The 20,720-nt window shown below is 44.4% G+C and overlaps 1 protein-coding gene across 1 annotated transcript; it reads right to left on the bottom strand.

Moving 5' to 3' along the window:
* Window positions 1–1,176: 1,176 nt before the first annotated feature.
* Window positions 1,177–7,305, bottom strand: LOC147440259 (uncharacterized). The gene is made up of 6 exons (XM_086530045.1): window positions 6,867–7,305; window positions 3,214–3,325; window positions 2,986–3,133; window positions 2,750–2,911; window positions 1,583–1,705; window positions 1,177–1,507 (listed from the first exon to the last, which is right to left on the bottom strand). Exons 2-6 carry the CDS (start codon window positions 3,312–3,314, stop codon window positions 1,319–1,321), a joined length of 723 nt encoding a protein of 240 aa, XP_086386171.1. The 5' UTR covers window positions 3,315–3,325; window positions 6,867–7,305; the 3' UTR covers window positions 1,177–1,318.
* Between the last annotated feature and the right edge of the window lie 13,415 nt (window positions 7,306–20,720).

Genomic DNA, 20,720 nt, shown 5'->3' with positions numbered 1-20,720 from the left:
ACAATCTCATGTCGTAGCTCCCCACATTGCAACTCACCAATGAGATTCCTACTAAAGTTATGACCCTCACCAAATATATCGTGCCACCTTGCACCCATCTCTCCACCACAAATGCAAGCCCTTCCCATACTACATGCCATATTACCACCATATACCCATGATCTTCCACCACAATTCACCCCTTTGACAGCTTGTCAACTCCTCTATCCGCCCTACTCCACCTGTCCATCTACCATCTTTCATACTTTATTTGCTGCCAAGGCCCAATTGCGTAAAAGACCAATTGTACACATGTGAGAGAGAGAGAGAGAGAGAGAGAGAGAGAGAGAGAGAGATCTACCATCGCATGCATGCATGTATCTTCCTATTCTCTCCATGCATGCACATTCCCCCTCCTCTATTAGGGTGCGCACATGTACCCAGAAGAGCACCACAGCTGTTGGAGAATCCTTATTGCTCCACCACACTTTTGGACTTTAGCGAATCGCCTGCCCACCATGCATCTGCCTCTTTCAACAGAAAGTGATGGCTCTCCCCTACCTGTTTGCAACGGTGCTTAAGCGGTGGCATGCTATCTTTAGTGACTACCACCTTGCTGTGGCTGTAGGCTGCAGGTATTACCGCATTCTTTGCCACGGATATTACCGCGTTTGTTATCGCTAAGCGCCTATTAAAAAATAGAGGTGCACAGAACATTATGTTGTTGTTATGGACATGCTGCTTGCTTGCAAGTGCTTTGCTGGCACTGCCGAAGGTTTTATGTGCTAATGGATCATTTTGATTTTTTGGAGGATAATGTGTGGCGGGAGATCTCGGGACGCTTTCGGGAATTAGTTTTTATGGGAGTTCATGCTATATGCTTCCAGGAGTCCAATGTCGAGAGACGCTTCTTCTGCACGCTGTCGAGTGCATCCGCAAGGTCTCTCTCTCTCTCTCTCTCTCTCTCTCTCTCCCCCCCCGCAGTGCACTCGTCCACCGGACGTCCTGTTTTAACACTTGAATGCTACAAAATGTTTAGAATTAGGATTCGTACTTTCAAACTGGTCTGCGCTTGGCATTTGAAAAACTATGGTCTGGTCTCTAAGGCAATTCTGTGCTTGGACGATAGTGTGATTTGATTTACAACTCCAGTTGTGAAGGCCTCCACTAGATACAATTGTTACCTAAAGCTACTTCTGTGTTGTAAATACCATCACATATAAATACGACAGCTTGCAGAGTATTGTAAATACCATCACATATAAATACAACAGCTTGCCTGATCCACAAAAAGATTATGTGTCTATGTATGTGTGTAAAAGCAAGCCATAGCATCTCATCACCACTCAGCTCGAGTGAAAGAAGTGGACATAGACTTAAATAAGGTGCGTTTACGTAAGGTTGGCCAATTTGCACGCCACAGAGGATGCTTTGACCCTGCTTTTGAGCCTGTCTCCTCCCTTTCCTTCTTGCGATCATTGGAAAGATTTGCCATTCTGACAGCAGCTTGAGAAACTATAGCAGCAGCCTGCATGGAATGAATGTCAGTTTTTGCAGCAGCACAAATCAAAATGAACAGAAGACAATAAATTTTCATGCAAACCTTCATTGGTTTCAGTAAATCTATTCGAGAATGATCCAATACTCGTTGACCTCCTTCATTTATGTGTATGAAATCCTCATAATCTCCTTCCCACATTACATCATCATCACAAACAAAATAGTCCTAATAAGGGAAAATTATTTCTGATCAATCAATGATGTTAATAAGTTGGGCTGCAGTTTTCAGAATTTACACAGAAGCTCTTTGGAAACACTAACACTTTTGAAAATGTATTGCCTTAACATCACAATAGTATCTTAGTAATTGCTCAATGAGGCAAGTTCGTGAGGGAGTCTAAGATCCACCTCAAAGAAAAAAGGCAATGAGATGTGCTCGTCAAGTGAGACGTACCTGCATCCATATTACGCATTCATGTGGACAGGACAACACAATGCAGGCATACCTTCTCTACTTGAAACTTTTTGTTAGGGAGACCTGTCCATCTCTTTTCTAATTAGTGAAGTGAAAGGTGATATCTTTAGAGTTCCACTGTGATCATTTTGGCTTAAATGAAGCAAACAATTTCTCCAGGAGCAATATAGCAAAGAAGGATTCACATGATGGAACTCATAAATGTGCAAGGTGCCTGGCAGACCTGCTCCTGCTAGTTTGCTGGTCGCATCTCTCTACACTTCTTTGTTCAGTATTAAGAGAAGCTTTTGCATGAGTTTCACTTAAAAGCAATGTCTCCTGGTCCACTTAGAAGGAGGCATGTGACTTAGACCTCACAACGGTTCCAACTTCTTTTTGTTTAATGTAAGAAATGTCCATCTCGCCATGGCAAGGGCTACCTAGATCTCTAGCATCTGGAGGCTGTGGTAAAACAAATCTCTTCTGTAGCATTGGCTTTGATCTGCGGAACTGTCCACTCAATGCGCAGGATGCAAAAAAGATGCAGGCAGACATTGACCAGATGAAACACTTCCTTCTGATGCAGAAATTGTGTCCATAGTTTCACTGGTCAGAACAAGGCAGGCTACGCACAATCTCAGATTTAGTTTTCCGGGGTTCTGGCAAGGGCTGAGAGCAACTATTCTTTGTGCAAATTACAACTATTTTCTGATTTTCATGTTAAATGTTGGTGCCATAGAAGATTATTGAACTGTTTTAGCTCCCTATAACTGAAACAAAATTTTTTGAAAGAAAGAGAAAAGTGGGCACACATACCTCCACATGAAACACAGGCTGCATTGACGTCCTCTCCATGCCCATTACCGTGAGAGAGAGGGAGGCATCGCCTTGGCGAAGGGTTTCCAATGTATGACCATATATTGGACTCTTTTTATCGATTATATGGCGTACCATGAGCCCATATCTTAGGTATGGAACCTATTTCAATAGAACAGACAATTGAATAGCACAAACATGCTACTAAAGGCCATCTTCAAGGTGATAACAAGTACCTCTGGTCTAACCAACTCTAGATCCTGTGTTGAGCAGAAGACAGAACCCGAAGGGAGGGTGACAAAAATTCGAAAAGTCAGACATATTTTTGCATCGACCAACTCACATGGAGATGGGCCAGTAAGTACCAACCGCACTGCAAAGACCCTGCACAGCTATGGAACTTGGTGTTTCATTGCGACCACATCCAAACAAAGCATGCAGGTATTACCAAGCCTGCCACATACTTGTATTTTTCCTTTTGTTCAAGCCCCAGAACAGGTAGAAGGTCATCTGTTTTGATAATGGCTTTCTTGGAGCAGCGTATAGGATATGATGGTTGAGACATGCGAGCAAAAACTACAGGTTGAACAAGCAAGACACTGTTATAAAGAGAATTCTGTGGTTGTCTATCACATGAAAACTGAAAAACATTCAGTTTGAACAAGTCTGAGGACTCTTCACAACTTCTTGACGTGAATAATGGGTTTATACACACAAAAAACTCTAGATGCATCAGTATTCAAAAATGCAATGATCAGTAAGGCCAGGAAAGTAGGAGCATAAAGCTATAGAAGCCACTTCCTAAAAGAGGTAACAAATGCATAGGCTGCAGTCTTGATTCCTTTTATTGAAATTGCCTGATTTGAAACATGTTGATAATTTGGTTGAAGTATTATTCCTATTTACAAATGGTATTAAGCTGTCCCATGAACTTCCCAAATTGCAGTTTATTTTCTTCAGAATATTGACAACCCACAGTCAGAAGCAGCCCATCTCATCAGAAGTCAGCCCGATAAAATGTAAGGTGCAGCGGAGTGAATGTTGATATTGCTCAAGATGAGTGCTCCGAACTGTGCTCAAGGGTTCCTTTTACTTATGTAAGGGAGAGCCTTCCGTCCTTTAAACAGAGTGCAATGATCACAAACAAAGTGATGCCATTGTGAATGAAAGTGCTGAGACTGAGAGAAAGAGAAAGAGAAGAATACGACACCAGGTGGTTCTCAAACCGTCCTCCAAGGGCCCCCCTCTCTATGGCGAGAGAGGTCTATGCTATAGATTGCACAAATCTGGTACAATGGTCTAGATGCAATGGACTTGCAGATGATGTCGACGACAATGATGACGGGCTGAAAACTGAAAACGCTAGGGCTGAAATGCTGAAATCTGCAAAACGCTGACTTTCTATTGATCTCTTACACTCTGTCAACGAGGATGGCGATGATGATGACTCAACTATGATGCATTGAAAACAACGGGCTGACTAAAAATGCTGGCTGACTCGACAGTACGGCAAGGATTTGGGGTAGGTGAGATTTGCGAGGCTAGGGGCGGGATTTGCAAAGGCTAAGTACTGAAATCTGAAAACGCTAATGGTTCTAGTTGATCTGGCACCGGAAACTGCAAAACGCTAGGCTTGATCTGGAAACTGAAAACGCCCGGCAGATATGTTGTTGAAAACGCTAGAGGAATTGTTGCACATAACGCTAGAGGAACTGGCTCCAAAATGTTGGTTGCTGCTGTTGGCTAAAAACGCTACGTTGTCTTCTGCAAGTCTTGCTGAGGAGAGAACGCTGCAAGTTGCTGGAACTTCTTCTGTCTCTTTTGCTAAAAATGGGCGTTCCCTGTCCGCTTATATAGTCAGTAAAAGGCTTGGTCGAGCAGTCTTCCCAACAGCCCACGACCATGGAAATTGGTAAATTAAATTAATAAAAATGCCAAACTGCCTGGAAAATGTACTATCCCAAAATTGGCCGGGAATTGGACCTTCTGCTTGGACAATGCATATGTTGAGTGATACTCACGGCCTGCTCTTAGGCTCACAAAGCTACCATAACACTTCCTAAGTTGCCTTGAACCCTAGACCTGAGATAGCTTGTCCACATGCACATAGGGTTAGATGTGCGCGTGACATCTCCTCCTTTTCAAAGTGAGGTATTGGTACCGAGCTGCATGGCTTCTTTGTAGTCTGCCAACAACTGTGGATAAACTCTGAAAAATTCTTCATCGACTCACACTGCCTCGTGGGTTCCTTGATCCTTGAACTTTTAAAAGTATTGTCGCACTTGTTTCTTTGAGCCATGGCGAAACCGATGATACAACACTTGCTCCAGCTCCATAACTTCAGCTTCATCAATAATCTTTGGCTCTTCTTGTTTGGAAATGTCCTTTGGAGGTGTACCCTGGAACACTTTCAACCAAGAAACATGGAAAACATTGTGCATTGACCATGAGTTAGGCAAGTGTAATTTCATAGAAACCTCATTGATCTTTTTAATGACAGGAAATGGACCGTACATTCTGAAATTTAGGACACTTCTTTCCGACTTGCTTAAGACGTTGCTTCATGATCCTTAAAATAAACCTAATTCCCTTGATAGAATCATCCTGACGATGAGTGTTAGCCTATCGAGCGTGAGTAAGATTCCTGAGCCTTGCTTAGCCAAAGCTTCACACTCTCAGAAATCTCATCCAATGACTGACTTGCAGCATTGGCATCAAATATTTGACTGACCGAGCTAGTCAAGACGGACGGCCAAAAGCTGCCTCATACGGAGTTCTACCAATGCCGAGGAATAAGAGTCATTCAAAATTGCTTGGACCAATGGGAGATAGAGCTCCCAATGAGACTGTTGATCATGCACATATGACTTTAAAACATCAAAAGCCAACTTATTGTAAATTAACCATCTGACTGTGGATGAAAAGCCGATGAAAAATTCAACTTAGTGCATAAATTTTCAAAGAAAGCACGCCAAAAAGTGGATGTTAACTTAACATCCGTATCTGAAACGATTGACTTTAGCAAACCACAGAGGGGATACCAATGCTTTATGAACAACCGTGCTACATCTTGTACAGTGACTGTGGCCTTGCAAAGAATCAACATACAAAATTTACTGAAACGGTCAACAATTGTCAAACATTGAGTGTTCCTTGAATGCAAACTAGGTTTCAAGGTTAGTCACAAAATCCATAGAAATATCCTCAAAAGGTCCGTCAGGAATAAGCAAAGGTAGCAAGAGGCCTTGCTACTTTCCCCAAGGAGCTTTTACCTTTTGACAAATGGTGCACTGTGTGACATAATGAAACACATCTTTTTGCATTTTCGGCCAATAAGAGAATCTTCCATTTTTTTCCAAAGTGGTGTTCATTTCCCCTATGACTCTCTCACGCTCGTGAGAGAGTCATAAGCATCGTGCAATATGGCTAACCTAAGAGAGAGCAACACACATAGACGGTGACGAAAATACAACAAACCTTCACGAATGAGATAGTTCATGGACCCTTGGGAAGCAAGAACCTGCAACCATTGCTTACCAAACTCGGAATCTGCATACTGGTTCTTCATGTTGTCGAAAGAGACACCCTGAACTAAGCACATACTCAATCAAACCACCAAATTGCTCAAAAATTTGTGACCACCGTGCTTTGCGATCACTCCAATGTGCACTAAGCATAGACCAGAGCGACTTGAGGGCTTGGTGATCTGTGCGAACTGTGAACTCTCTACCATACAAAAAACGCTTCCAATGCTTGAGAGAGTGAATGACAGACAGAAGTTCTTTGTCATAAACTGAATAGTTCTTTTCTGCACTATTTAACTTCCGACTAAGAAATGCAACTGGACGGCCATGCTGCTGAAGCATAACTCCTATGGCGACCTTGTTCGCATCCGTCCATACCTCAAAGGGATTGTCCCAAGAGGCAAGGATGAGACACGACGCTTCTGTCACCGCAACCTTGAGAGTTGCGAAGCCTCAATGGCTACCTCGGACAAAACCAAGCACTGTTAACGAGTTTTTACCCCTTTCAAAACATCTGTCATGGGAGTGACAATGCGTGCAAAATTCTCTATGTGCGAACTATATGTTTGACATAAACCAAGAAAAGAACCCACATCAATGCAGTATTGGGCAAATCCGAATTACGAATCTGTTCTACCTTCCCGCGATCGAGCTTGACACCTTCTGCAGAAATGATATAACCCAGGTAAGTAACTCCAGTGAGAAAAAACTCAGATTTCTTAGCTGCAATGTACAACTAATACTCATTCAAACCGGCTAAAACCCTTTCTACATCCTTTTCATGTTGTTCCCACGATGCAGAAAAAATGAGAATATCATTAAGAAAGATAAACACACAAACGCCAACCATATCGCCAACGGCCTACGATAAGATGATTAAATGTACCCACGACACCTGTCAATCCAAAAGGCATAACCACATACTCCCATTGCCGTCGCTCTGTGCGAAAGGCGGTCTTGTAGATGTCGCCTTTGAATACCCTTACCTGATAGTATCCACTTTTGAGATTGACCTTACTGAAAACCTTTTCCCCATTGAGCCTATCCAGGATATACTCAATGCGAGACATCGGAAACCTGTTCTTGATCGTCATCTTGTTCAAAGCCCTATAATCAACACACAAATGACACAAACCATCCTTCTTACGGACAAATAAAATAGGAGCAACAAAAAGGACTTACACTAGGACGTATGAATCTTCTAGCCAGCTCCGTGGGTTACCGCTCTAATTCTTCTTCTTGAGTCTTGTTCAAACGATAGGGAGCCTTACTGAGCGGCTATGCCCCCTCCGTGAGTTCGATGCAATGGTCCTCCGGCCGCTCGGGAAGGAGACGGGGTGGAAGATCATCCTGCAAAAAGAGATGCTCATACTTGGAAGACAAGGCTGAATACCTGTCTGGAGCTTAATGCTTTGGGTCGCTGGAGAGACATAGATGAATGCCGCTTGTGCTCCTCTTCGTAATTCACGCTTCGCCTGCACATGAGAAATAAGAGGTAAAGAATGCAGACCCTTCTCACCACGAATGATCATGAGAGAATCACTTTTGGCATTTAGAGTGAGCGTATTGTCGGCCCAATCAATGAGAGGGTTATGCTCACGAAACCATCTAATACCCAAAATCATATCACATCCTGAGAGAGGAGACACGACATATTTTCATCAATGTGTGTGTAAGAAACATGTGGAGACTCAGATTGGTTCACTAAAGTGCTTGTGGTAGTTGTCGGTGCTTTGGGTTCTTTAGGTGGTGCTGTCTTAGGATATGCTTTCTTTATATGACCCTTGACATGACATTGATAACATCGACCTTCCTTAACATAAATACCTTGTTCTTTTGGCGTTATGTATCCTCTTATAATTCCTTGTGCAGCTTTTCCATCTTGGGTTAGCTTAGGTTTAGCAGGTGTTTTAGCTTTACCCTTAAATTCATTTTGAGAGTTCTTTTCCGAAGGAGTAGAGGAAGATGAGCTAGAAGAGTTGCCATTCTTACCGTTCTTACCGTTCTATGGGTTCTGAGGAGTCTGAGAGGTATGGTGAGAAGACTTGTTCTCCTTAGGCTTTCCTTTGTTGTGCTTCATCTCTTGTGCGAGAGCAATCGCTACCGCCTTGTTGAGATCCACAGGGTTGAGTACTTCGACATCAAACTTGATATACTCGTCCAATCCGAAAAGGAATGCCTCTTTGTGCTCATCATCCGATTTGCGTAATTGAGTGCCAAGCTGCAAAACACATTAGAAAAAGACATGACTGGCATACCATTTTGCTTGAGATTGCGACAATCTTCTTTCACCGCGCGAAGTACTGAGGTGGCATAAACTGCGCCTTGAGATTGTCTTGAGAGTCAGCCCAATTGAAAGAAAGGGGCGTGTCTTCTTCGGCTTCCTCTAGGTGCGCGGCCAACTGTGCCTCTTGCCATGCGTGATACCAATTAATGGCATCACCGACAAGATACATGGCTGCCGTAAAAATTTGCTATTTCCTGTTTTCTTAGTTGTCGCAAAGTAAGCATTAAATTGATGCAACCAAGAATGAATAACATTAGCATCCATTTTACCGTCATACTTACTAAACGTCAACTTCTCAGTGACAGGATAATTGGAGTCTGCATCTCTACTTGTGCTACCTGATGAACTGCCCACATCTTTGACCGGCTCGGATTTCGAGGTGAGTACCTGTAGGACCAACTCTTGCATGCGTTGGTCTCTCTGCGCCTCACGCTCTAATTCCAAGACCGCTCGCCTTTCTTCGGCCGTTGTACGTTGAGCTTCGCGTGCTTGGTCACGCTCAAGCTCCATAGCTGCCTTTCTTTCTTCAGTCGCCAAGCACGCTTGCTCATGCTCACGCTACAAGGTTCTTGTTGTAGCATCATGTCCATCATTGACTTGACCAAAGCCTCCTTAGGATTTGGTGCAACCCGTAGCGTAGATAGAGAAGGGGGAGGATAGGAAAAAAAATCCTCCCGGTGGGGAAAATTCTTTGTCACCAACTTCACTCTATCACCTTCACGCAAAGTATCCATCCATTCTGCTTCGGGTGATGACCATACATTGAGATCTTGGGTACTTAAGTTCTCGAGGAACTTGGGTTCTTGAGGTTCTTAAGTTCTTCAAGTTCTTAAGTTCTTTAGCTTGCAATCGATGTTTGAGAAGGTTATTCTCTTACCCGAGCTCGACTCTTCCCTGTGGACGCACCCCTTGGAGGCCTTGCGCTCACGCCAAAGTTGCTTTTTCCCACCTCATGTCGATTGGCCGGCCGCTAAGTGCACATTCCGCTCTCAATGAGTGAAAAGAGGAACAAGGGGAGGCTAGACAACCCGTCTTTCTTGGGTTACCTGTCACTCTTCAAAAACACGATTAGGAATTGACACCCCCAAGTGGACTTGGGTTACGTGCAACCGCAACAAGCAAAACATTTCTTGTGGTTCTTTCCTTGAGTGATACAAAACACTACCAAAGCTCTAATACCAATGTAAGGTGCAGCGGAAGTAAATGTTGATATTGCTCAAGATTAGTGCTCCGAACTGTGCTCAAGGGTTCCTTTTACTTACGGAAGGGAGAGCCTTCCGTCCTTTAGAGAGAGTGCAATGATCACAAACAAAGTGAATGCCACGGTGAATGAAAGTGTTGAGACTGAGAGAAAGAAAGAGAGAAGAATACGACACCAGGTGGTTCTCAAACCCTCCTCAAAGGGCCCCCCCTCCTATGGCGAGAGAGGTCTATGCTATAGATTGCACAAATCTGGTACAATGGTCTAGATGCAATGGACTTGCCGATGATGTCGACGACAATGATGACGACGACAAGGACGGGTGGAAAATTGAAAACGCTAAGGCTGAAATCTGCAAAACGCTAACTTTCTGCTGATCTCTTACACTGTGTCGGCGAGGATGGCGATGACAACGACTCGACGAGGATGCGCTGAAAACGCAGATGTTGAAATCTGAAAACAGCGGGCTGAAACTGCAAGGATCTGCTACGGGTAGGTGAGATTTGCAAGGCTAGGGGCGGGATCTCCAAAGGCTAAGTGCAGAAATCTGAAAACGCTAATGGTCTTGGCTGACTTGGCGCCGGAAACTGCAAAACGCTAGGCTTGATCTGGAAATAGAAAACAATCTGATCTGTTGTTGAAAACGCTAGAGGAACTGTTGCAAAAAATGCTAGAGGAACTGGCTCCAAAACGCTGGCTATTGCTGTTGGCTGAAACACTAGGTTGTCTTCTGTAGCTAAATTGGCTTTATCTGACATAAAAATAATTCTAACTGAATTATTGGATTTATAAGTGAGGGTTTTCTCGCTTGGAACACCAAGGAAAAATAATTCTAAATGAATTATTGGAATTTTAAGTGAGAGGGTTTTTTTCACTGGAGACATCCGCGTACAGAGCATCCCTAATGCGTCATTCAGAGTAATGATAGGAGCACTGTGAAAGGGTATATTTGTAAGGCCACGAGGAACGGGTACTTCTGATGCATCACATCGGATGGGTGACAGGGAGCATCGGTAAGAAATATTCGACCATCCGGGAATGGACATCTCTGAAGCATCATAGGATGGGTAACATAGAGCATCGTGAAGGAGATTGTACCGTATGTTTGGTAGGAAAAGACTAGGTGATGGGTATTCCTGATGCGTCACAAGGAGGGGATATTCATAGTCAAGAGGAAATTCCGAACTGAGTTAGAATTGTGTACAAGGAAAAGCAAGCACTTGAATGAAGATGGGTTTAGAGGAAACTTTGAGGAAAAACAGGTGCTTTCTAAGGAAGCGGAATTGCTTTTCGGGAAAGCAAATGCTCTCCCGCGAGGAAGTCTATGTCATTGCAACTGTGCATGTGATTGAATCCAGGGACGCCTAGAACGTGCTGTGAAAACATTGTTTTAACTTTTAGGGTTTTATTGAGTTTTTGGATAGATTCATACCATTTTTAAAGGTGACCGGCCGCCCACTTAATAAGTGGGCAGCCTATGATTAAATAAAGCAAGTATAAACCAACCAACGAGCTTTCTCTCTTTTTCTGGCAGATCAGCGCAAAAAAAAAAAAAAAACCACACACAAGAAAAACGGCCGCGATCTCTACGCAAGCAGCCAATGCTGTGCTATCTTTGCCGTGGCCAGGGAGCTATAAAAGCATCACACGCCCTCTCCCAAAGGGAAGACCAATCTTTGCAAGGAGGAGATATTGCTGCAAATTTCAGCCGTAAAGAAGACGTTGCGGGTGATGCCGATGGCTGCCGCAAGTGTACCAGATGTCACCAGGACCCAATGCGTGAGTTCCCTCACGAAGACGTGTCTACGGAGCCTGCTTCCATCACGACAAGCTGCTGTTTTTCTCTGTTTTCAGCCCATAAACGTCGTAGATGGGGCTGATTTACGAGAAGGAACCTGAGAACACACCTCTTTTGTGTGTAGGATTGGAAGAGAGGATTTTCTATGTAGAGACCTCTTTCGGGGAATTTCTTTTCGAGAACCGAGTTGTGTTTCGAGCGTCGAGACTTTGAAGGTAACGATTTTCATGTTATGAACTTTAAGTATTTGTTTGCAGATGTACTTCCTCTTAGTGAGGGAGTAGGAGCAGAGGAAGGCATGAGCCTCTACAGGAGAAAGCACTCTGAGGAACTAGAGCTAGATCAGCCCAAGGGTTTCGTACCCGAGTTTGGGCAGTAGATACACGGATCGGAGAGAGGTAGTCTCTCGAGCTGTGATCCGGAAGTCGAGATTCCCAAGTAAGGACTTCGTGTTCGGGAAAGTAGAGTTTTTCTGCGGGAGAGGACTCTAGAAACAGAGTGGAAAAAGAGAGTTGCAGGGATGCCATGCCTTGAGTCTGGAAGGTGATATCCGGAGGCGAGAACCTTTGTTCTCGAGGATTTGGAATAAGGAACGCAAGTTCCTTGGAATAGGGTTTTGCCCTAGGAATCGGAAGCTGAGGCTTCCGAGAACCATCAAGTCTTATTCTAGAACGAACGTGGTAATACGTTTGGTTCAAGTGCTTGTATAGACTTCTCCTCAGTAATAAAGATACTATTACGGGGGGGGGGAGCAACCCATCTTCTGGTCCCCAGTATTGTGTGTCTCTCTCTCTCTCTCTCTCTCTCTCTCTCTCTCTCTCTCTCTCTCTCTCTCTCTCTCTCTCTCTCTATATATATATATATCCTCTGGCTTCATAAATAAGTGATAAATCCTATTTATCCGAATGTATTTTATATTGCTATGCACTCCCGTTTGTGATAGTGGTATCAGAGCATGGTCTCCTATCTTTCTCTGTAAAGGAGGACGACTCTCGGAAGATACAAGAAGAAACCATGACAAGCCAAGAGAGAAGTAAGCAGGTGGAATCTTAAGTCCTGCAGGAAAAGCTTGCAGAGTTGGGAAAAATTTTCTCTCTGCAAGAAGTCGACACAAGACCTGGGATTCTCTGAGAAGGCAACAAGAGCATGATGCTCAAGAACCTAGAGAATCCAAGGAGCAGAATGCTGAAGATCCTTCAGAATCCAAAAAATATCCATGAACATCAATCAACCATAGCCATGAAATCCCATCATTCCGGGAAAGATATGAAGGTCCTTAGACCTTAGAACACTCCGATCAAGTTTGATACTTTTGACGGAAGGGAAGATGCCCCGAAAGCTACCGCTTTAATGTTTGAAGTTGCCTTTGCAAATGGCAGTTTCTGAGAAGCGTCTAAGGTGAGGCATGTGACCAAACACCTCAAGGGGATTGCAAGTACTTGGTGGTATACCAAAGCTCTGCAAGGAACTTACAACAAGACTGGGATTCAATTCAAGGCTGAATTTTCCGACAAAATTTGTTTCCTCTACGTTTTGAGGAAGGCATCCAAGAAGATTGGGATCGGTTTGCCCAATAGGAACACGAGCGAGTCAAAGCAAGTAGTGGTTTACTCTTGCCAAGGTAGCTCCACTCTTGATCCTCTCTGAGGAAGGAAAGATGATGAGATTCAACAAAGGACTTTTGCTCAAATTTTGTAGACGCGTCTGCAAGATACTTTGCAGCAGATGGTGGAGTCGGCAATAAAAGCTGAAAGTGTACACCTTAGTGTACATAGAATTTAATCCCCGCAGTTGGACGGGAACCATTGAACACAGAAACAACGAATTTTTGTTACCTCTCCTTGAAGGATACGTTGGCTATTCGGAGAAAGTTTGGAGTAAGGGAATTCAATCTAACTCCTGAGTTTTTGACTAGAAGACCCTCAAACTTCAAGTGAGAGGGCAGGTCTGATCAAAGTTACATCTTTGAGGAAGTTACAAAGTGCATTTTCTTTTTCGCACAAGGAATGCATGTCTAACCAGGACTGATCACTCAAAACATGGTTTTATACGATGAACTACTTTGCTTAACCATCCGAAAGGTCCATGATTGATATGGTATCTGGTCATTGTCAAACAGATTACCTGCTACTGCGGGTAGGAAATTATGAAGGAACCATTCTGAGCTTTCAAGCAAAGAAAAACTTTCATTAATCTTAAGTAGTCTTTAAGCCCATTTCCAACATGCTTGCACATGTGACCGCAGCTTCATAAAGGTGGTACCTAGTCGAAGGATTAAAAATGGCTAGCAGATGTTTTTGATTGTTTCTTAACTAAAAGAATTCAAAGAGCCACCAACACAAGGATCGTTCATGTTCACAACACGTCTCTCGTTTGGCATTGTTAGGAAGTTGAACTAACCTGGAGGTAAACTGTTGCGAAAACATGAAACTACCTTGAAAATTTTTGTAGACGAGAGATAGATTGGTGGAGTCCACTCTCGGAAGCACCAACCCCTCATATAGGCAGAATTTCCTAGCATTGTGTGGAGCCCATGTGCAGCTCATTGTCTCGATCTCCTCATGGAGGATATCGGGAAATTTCTTTGGGTGCAGCAGATGGTTACATATGCAGATAAATCACCACTTTCTTCTGCAAGAAGCATCAGGCTCTTGCTAATTTTCGCAGCCACAACAGCATTGGGTATGGTCAGGCCTTCCAAGAAAAGGTTTGCCTACATGTATCTTGTCTTGTGAAGGCTCTACAAGCTTAGAGATCCCCTTCTCCAAACAGTTGTGGATCCAAAATGGCAAGACATGCATCATTCATAGTCTAAGCGCACGAAATATTTACTAAGGCGGATCTTGCATGAAACATTTTGGCAACAGATGGACAACCTATCAATGGCATTGCACCCATCTATGTTCTTCTTGGAGTTACCGATATGGAGGGCAGCACCTTAGGATTGGTCTCTGATCTCTTTATGGAGATGAAAGACCATGTCTCCAAGTGCTCCAAGCTTTCTACGAAATTTGATTTGTGTGTACATAATACTTTGAGCTTTACATTTTAGCCTTTATGTGATATGCATTATATATGATTGTATCACAAGCTGCATTTTCTTGAATTTTCAGTTAGCCGGACATATTGGATATCAGAGATAGACGATAGACCTACATGAGCGCGTTTTCTTGAATTTTCAGCTAGCCAGAGATATTGGATATCAGAGATAGACAATGGACCTACATGAGCCACCCCATCCATGCTATGGATGCTTAGCTTCATTCTTACTATAGATCATCTATGGAAGGAGACTTCCTTAAGCACAAAGCAATCGGAGTTTGTCGGAAAGATGTTCACTGAAGAGGAGCAACTTGTGATAAATAGCGAGTTCACAAGCTACATGAGCAGCATTGGACCATCATTCACTAGAGAAGTGGCAGTGAGGAAGGAAGCTTCAAAGTTTCCATTGACTTGGTGGCACTCTTATGGGAGGGTTGGTCTGCCAAACATCTCACGAATCACTCTTCGTATTCTCTAAGCATGTGCCATGTCGGGTCGTAGTACATGATACGAATTTACTGTCATGTCCAATCATTAAACAATGTCGCTTGCATTGCAATCTGATTGCCCACGATTGCTCACCCGAAGCATGTGAGCGCAACTGAAGCTCGCACTTTTTGATACACACCAAGATACGGAATCACCCTAGTACAGCTCAACTCGAGAGGTTGGTGTATTGCAGAGCCAGCACGAGCCACGTGCGGAGTGACCACGCTTTGGGTTCATCCAAGTAGGTAAACCTGTAATCAGGTTAATTAGAGTTACCCTTTGTGTTCTCTCAAACCACAATATTCCTTATGCCATATGCAATTTGTTGGATGTGTAAACATGTTGACCTGATGCAACTGAAGCTCGTGGATGATCAAAGCCAAGAGGAGATGAATCGACAGATTCGAGATGAGCAGTTGCAGGTTCTGCAGGACTTGCATAAAGAGCTCGAGACTATGGGTCGTCGAGTCACTAGGTCAAGGTCACGAGCTCTCCACATTCCCCTACTCCCTCTTGCAATTGTAGAAGGCGAGAGTGCTAGACGAGAGAGCATTCGCAAGGGAAAGCTACCTGTTCGTAGTGCTAGGAAGCGTGCGAATGAGGTTCTAGATGTGGAGGATGTTGGGGATCCTGTGGCACGTCAAGCTTCACATGATCTAGAGTTTGATGATGAGGCAATGCCCTCAATGACGGAGGCATGCTTTCCTCTTGTTCTTCATCTGATAATGAGTCTTGACTCTTCATCAGATGACGACTTTTGACAGTTGCGAAAGATGGCTTGAGAGTCTCAAAATTTTATTTGTTGCAGTGTTGATGAATTTTGAATACAACAGACTTTTATTTTGTTGTTCGAGTTTACATTTAGCAAAATTCTATTTTGTTTGTGGCATGTGCCCTGTGGACTTGTTTCTGCCATCTATGATCTAATCATGATGATGTGTTTTTCCCTCAATTTGTCTATAAGCATTGAGTTTGACATATTTATGATGTATCGCATAATTTGTCTTGTCTAAGTTTTGAAAAGTGTTTTAATAATGTTGGTCATTGTGTGAAAATAGAGTGATTTCTGTTTATGTCGACACTTCACGAGGATGTGGCAACTGCTAACCTTAGCTGTTGGTTTCTTTCCAATGATTTTTGTTTAATTTTTGAGACCCTCTTTTTGAAGTTGCAAATGGTCGGACATTGTATGGCCAATGTGAACAATAGTTTCACCCACAGACGGGAAGTTGGTCGGCACTTGAATTTGTATAGTAAGAGGATGTCTAGGCTAAGCTCAGTTCAAGATCATGTAGGTCCCCGGTGCCCCGTCGCACTTAGCAAGTTGGTGGATACTAGGAAGTGAACTCAATGAAGGCATAGTGCCAAGGTGGGGTCACCGAGGGAAAGTACCCAACAATTGGGCCACATTACATTTTTGGATGCGGTCCGAATGGGGATAGATGGTCAGATGACCAGTGGGAGTCCAACGGAAGCATCCCCTAAAATTTAGGGAACTGCTATTTTGGGCCACGAAATCTGTTCGCGTCATTACCTCCGAAATGACAAGGGGAACATTTTAGGACTCTACTGCAAAGTCAATTGGGCAACCAACCAGTGAGGATGATAACCTCACCGTACAGGTGCGTTTTCAGCGCTGGTTATGCGCTGAAAATGGATTGTTTTTCAGCCATACGGATGCCATAACCATTGGGAATAGTGCCCCATTGTTAGAGGACAGTTCAGGGACTGTTTAGGGCTGAAAACAGGGCAAAAACCAGTAAATACAGCGTGCTGAATTTACTGTTTTTGGGCAGAAATCAGAGAGTTTATGTCAGTGCAAGCGAGTTCCAGCAGGGGAATTCGTTTCGGGCAAGTTTTGGGGCTGTTATGCTGCCAAAATTTTGCCAAAACAGGTGGTATCTAGCTGGATGCAGGTAACGAATTCCTAGGACTCTTCTTGTAATTTACCCTCTTAAAGTATAAAGAAATACCGAAAGGGACGCCAATTTTGGGGCCTACAGGCTGTCGGCATCTGCACGGAGTTGAATGGACAAGATGTGCAGATGATTCCTACTACAGTGCCCATGTTGCAGACCATTCCTTATGACAATTTGGGGGCACTGGAAAAGCCGAAAGCTTACAAAGAAGGTGGTGCAACTGTAAAGTTTAGCACTTTTGTTGGCTTCGAGGATAAGGCAACAAAAGTGCTAAAACAAAACATTATTAACTTAAAAATGTTTTCAAAAAAGGTATGTGTAAAATAAGTTGACGCAACTTACTTGGCTGAAAACAAATGCTTTATATGCGAGCAGCCTGGTCACTTTGCTACCAATTGTCCACAAAGGAAAAGACCAACTGACTCAGATGATAAAGAGGACCAGAAAGGCAAGAAGCCTAAACCCACGGCACTTTTGGTGCCAGTTATGGTGGGTGACAAGCCTAGTACAGATGCCAGCGAGTTATGCAGAGCATGGGGTAAAGTTAGAGATCAGACGGCACTCATCTTCTTTGATCCACATGCCAAAGCAAACTTTATCTCACCAGAGCTAGCTTGAAGCTAGGCATTAGAGCTGAAGAGATGGGGTACACGGCAGAGGTAGGGTTGGCATGTCCTAGCCACTCAGAGTGTGTTACTCCCATTATTGGAAAGTTGTGTCTGCATATTCAGTCATATGTAGACACAAAAGAATTTTATATCATGCCATTGGAAGGGTACGATGCGCTACTTGGAATTCCGTGGATTTTCAGAATACATGGTGTGTTGGATGCCTTCGGCAAGATGATCACCCTTCACCATAGGAGCAAAACTCATGTTTTGGATGTAAAGCTCATAGAGGAGTTTGTCCCTATTGTATCTGCTTCGGCTATCACTTCTGTAATAAAGAATCATCTTTCTGTGTACTTGATTTTTGCACGTGATGTCTCAGATAATTGTCAATCAAATTTATCTGTATTAGATAAAGAAAGGTCAGCATTTTTGCAAGAGTTTAGTGACTGTTTTTCTAATTCATTACCGTCGCAATTGCCGCCAGAGAGACCTGAGGACCATCGGATAGATTTGGTGCTAGGGTGTAGCCCACCAAATAGACCTCCCTACAAGGTTAGTGCGGCGCAGCAGAAAGAGATTATGGGCCAGGTTGAGGAGTTATTAGAGAAGGGCTGATTCAGCCTAGTTCTTCACCCTTTTTCCCCAATGCTCATAGTGCAAAAAAAGAATGCCCTCATACAATACTTTGACCATCAGCGCTCCCGGAACCTGCTCGCTACTGTTGCTCGCCTCCACCCCCCCGTCTTCGTCATTCCCGAAGGTTCCTACACTTGGCTCTGCAACACTGTTTCTTCGGATAGTGCTCGGTTGCAAAGTTTCTTCACCGTCCGCTTCTTCGTCATAGCAGTAGACATAGATGGAGGCTCCAGCTCCGCCACAGAGGGACTCATCCGAAGCCCCCTCGCCCGACCCCGCTGAGCCCACCATTCGACTTGCTCTATCGTCGACAGAGCAAGCGAGCCTAGCCGCTGAGGTTGAGCGTTTGCAGGCGACTTCGGTCATCTGCAAAATTCTCAACACCTGTCCTAGCAGAGGAGAGCTGCGAGACCTTCTCCAGGCCCGCCTTCTCACAGAGGTGGGCAAGATCTTGGATGTCCAAATTCTCGGACGGGGGGTACTACCAGATCGAGTTCGAGACCTCCGAGATGGCTTCCAAGGTCATAACTATGAGTCCACTGGCCATCTGAGCATCACGCGCCCACTTTCGACAGTGGCGACATGGTTTTGACCCGACTTCGGATGTGCTAGTAGAGGAGGCAAACATCCCATCTCAGTCTGCTTTCCGGGTTTACGGAGGGAGTACCTACCACTTCTCTCCAGGCAAGGTAGGATCCGTACGTACGTACAGATCCGTACGGTACCGTATTTCCGTATAGTACGGTACGTACCGTACGGATCCGTAATGTACCAAAAAAAAAAAAAGAATTTCCCCTTCGCGTTTGCGGATTTAATTTCGCCTCTGTTTTGGGGGTTTGGCCGCCTGGTTATTGAGACAGAGTGAGTTTGGGCGCCTGTTTATTGCAGACTATTGACTACAGAGTACTACAGAGAGAGTTTGGGCGCCTGTTTATTGCAGACAGAGCTCTGCAAACTCACCTGCAGAGCAACCTTGTGCGCGGTAAAGGTAAGTGCTCGTCCTCGCGAGTCTCTCCCGTCTCCCTCGCGCATACCTTGTGTGTTTCTCGCGAGCAAATGAGGCAGTGCGTCTCATTCAGACTTCAGAGAGGACGACCCACTTGAGCTGGAGCCGGGTGCTTCAGGAGATCCCACCACTACTGAGTCAGAGTTTGATGAGGAGGGCAATGTCTTGACATATGGAAACATGGACTCCTCATCTTCAGAGTCTGATGTGGATTTTTGATTCTCATTCAGTTAGTAGTATGTACTTTGCAATAGTGCAACTGCTAGCATGCTTCGTAGTTTTGTTGAGTCGGGACTTGTGGCTTTCTTTGTGGATAATGGTTTATTAGATGTCATTTTTTTTGTATGGATTCTATCATGATTCATCTTGGTATTTTGATGAGATTACGGTCTACCATCTATGATTCTTATTTCATGTCAGTACTTTATGAATTGTATTGCCTCTCAAGTTTCAAGTCTCGTTTGTCGAATACTATACACTGTGCAAATCATGATGAATATCAAGTTCTCTGTAGTTTGAAGTTTGAAGTTTGTTGAAGTATATTTGAGAGAGAAACTGAAGCTTTGAATTGTATTTGTTTGTGAATATTGAATGTCGAGAAAGTGGTCATGACTCGCCTTGGATTGTCTATTTATGACAGCCTTGGATAGTAGAACAGTGAGCTAATATCCTCGAAGTGATACTTCTGAATTTATTATCAAGTACGGACCGTATTGTAGGTTTTTGACGTTTTCGAAAAAAACCTTACGAATTTTACGTACCTTACCACTCAATCCATTCGGTACTACGTACAGTACGTACCGAAACGTACCGTACCTTTCCACCTTGTCTCCAGGATTGGCTCCACCATCGGGACTGTCCTGGAGACACCTCGTACGGCGGCATCAGTAGGCGCCAAGGCGGCTGGAATCCCCTCAGTTTGAGTTTTAGTCAGAGTTACCCACACGCTCCCGAAGGTCATCGTTCTGCCTCGGGTGAGTGGGGGTGGGTTTAGACAGAGTGTGGAGTACTCGGGTCTCCCGAACCAGTGATTCATTTGCAGACAGATGGGCCACCTAGCGAAGGCCTGTCCACGGAGGAGGCCACGACCTGCACCTCAGCCTCAACCTGCCAAGGCTAGGCCACGGCCAACGGCACAGCACACAGATTCAAAGCCACCCTCCGAGCCTGGGGCTCCAACGGAGGAGGGGTGGCAGCAGGCCCGTGGCCGTCGACGCCAGGGGCCACAGCGAGACAGCCTGGCACTCAGAGTGGCCCTCAGGTGCCTACTCAGCAGCAGTGGGTTCCCACGGGGAACCGCTTTGGTCCTCTTGAGCAGGAGGAGCCCCCTACGCCAACCTCCACCTCGCTTCACCCTCGCCCGCCGCCCCCACTTTCAGAGTTTCCCTCCTCTTCCTCATCCTCCCCCCCCTCCTCTGCTCTCGTCCACTCCCACCTTGCCCCTCTACCTCTGTTGCC

This window comes from Adiantum capillus-veneris, chromosome 15 (genome assembly GCF_014529385.1).
Source record: "Adiantum capillus-veneris isolate H3 chromosome 15, ASM1452938v2, whole genome shotgun sequence".
In the NCBI taxonomy this organism is placed as follows: Eukaryota; Viridiplantae; Streptophyta; class Polypodiopsida; order Polypodiales; family Pteridaceae; genus Adiantum; species Adiantum capillus-veneris.
This window is presented reverse-complemented; position numbering and strand designations above follow the sequence as displayed.

What these genes read in the sequence shown, in the direction of transcription:
- LOC147440259 (XM_086530045.1), bottom strand. Translation starts at nt 3,314, where the DNA reads ATGTCTCAACCATCATATCCTATACGCTGCTCCAAGAAAGCCATTATC. An exon ending in GAACAAAAGGAAAAATACAA is followed by an intron (nt 3,134 to 3,213) that starts GTATGTGGCAGG and finishes ATAGCTGTGCAG; the next exon opens with GGTCTTTGCAGTGCGGTTGG. An exon ending in ATTTACTGAAACCAATGAAG is followed by an intron (nt 1,508 to 1,582) that starts GTTTGCATGAAA and finishes CATTCCATGCAG; the next exon opens with GCTGCTGCTATAGTTTCTCA.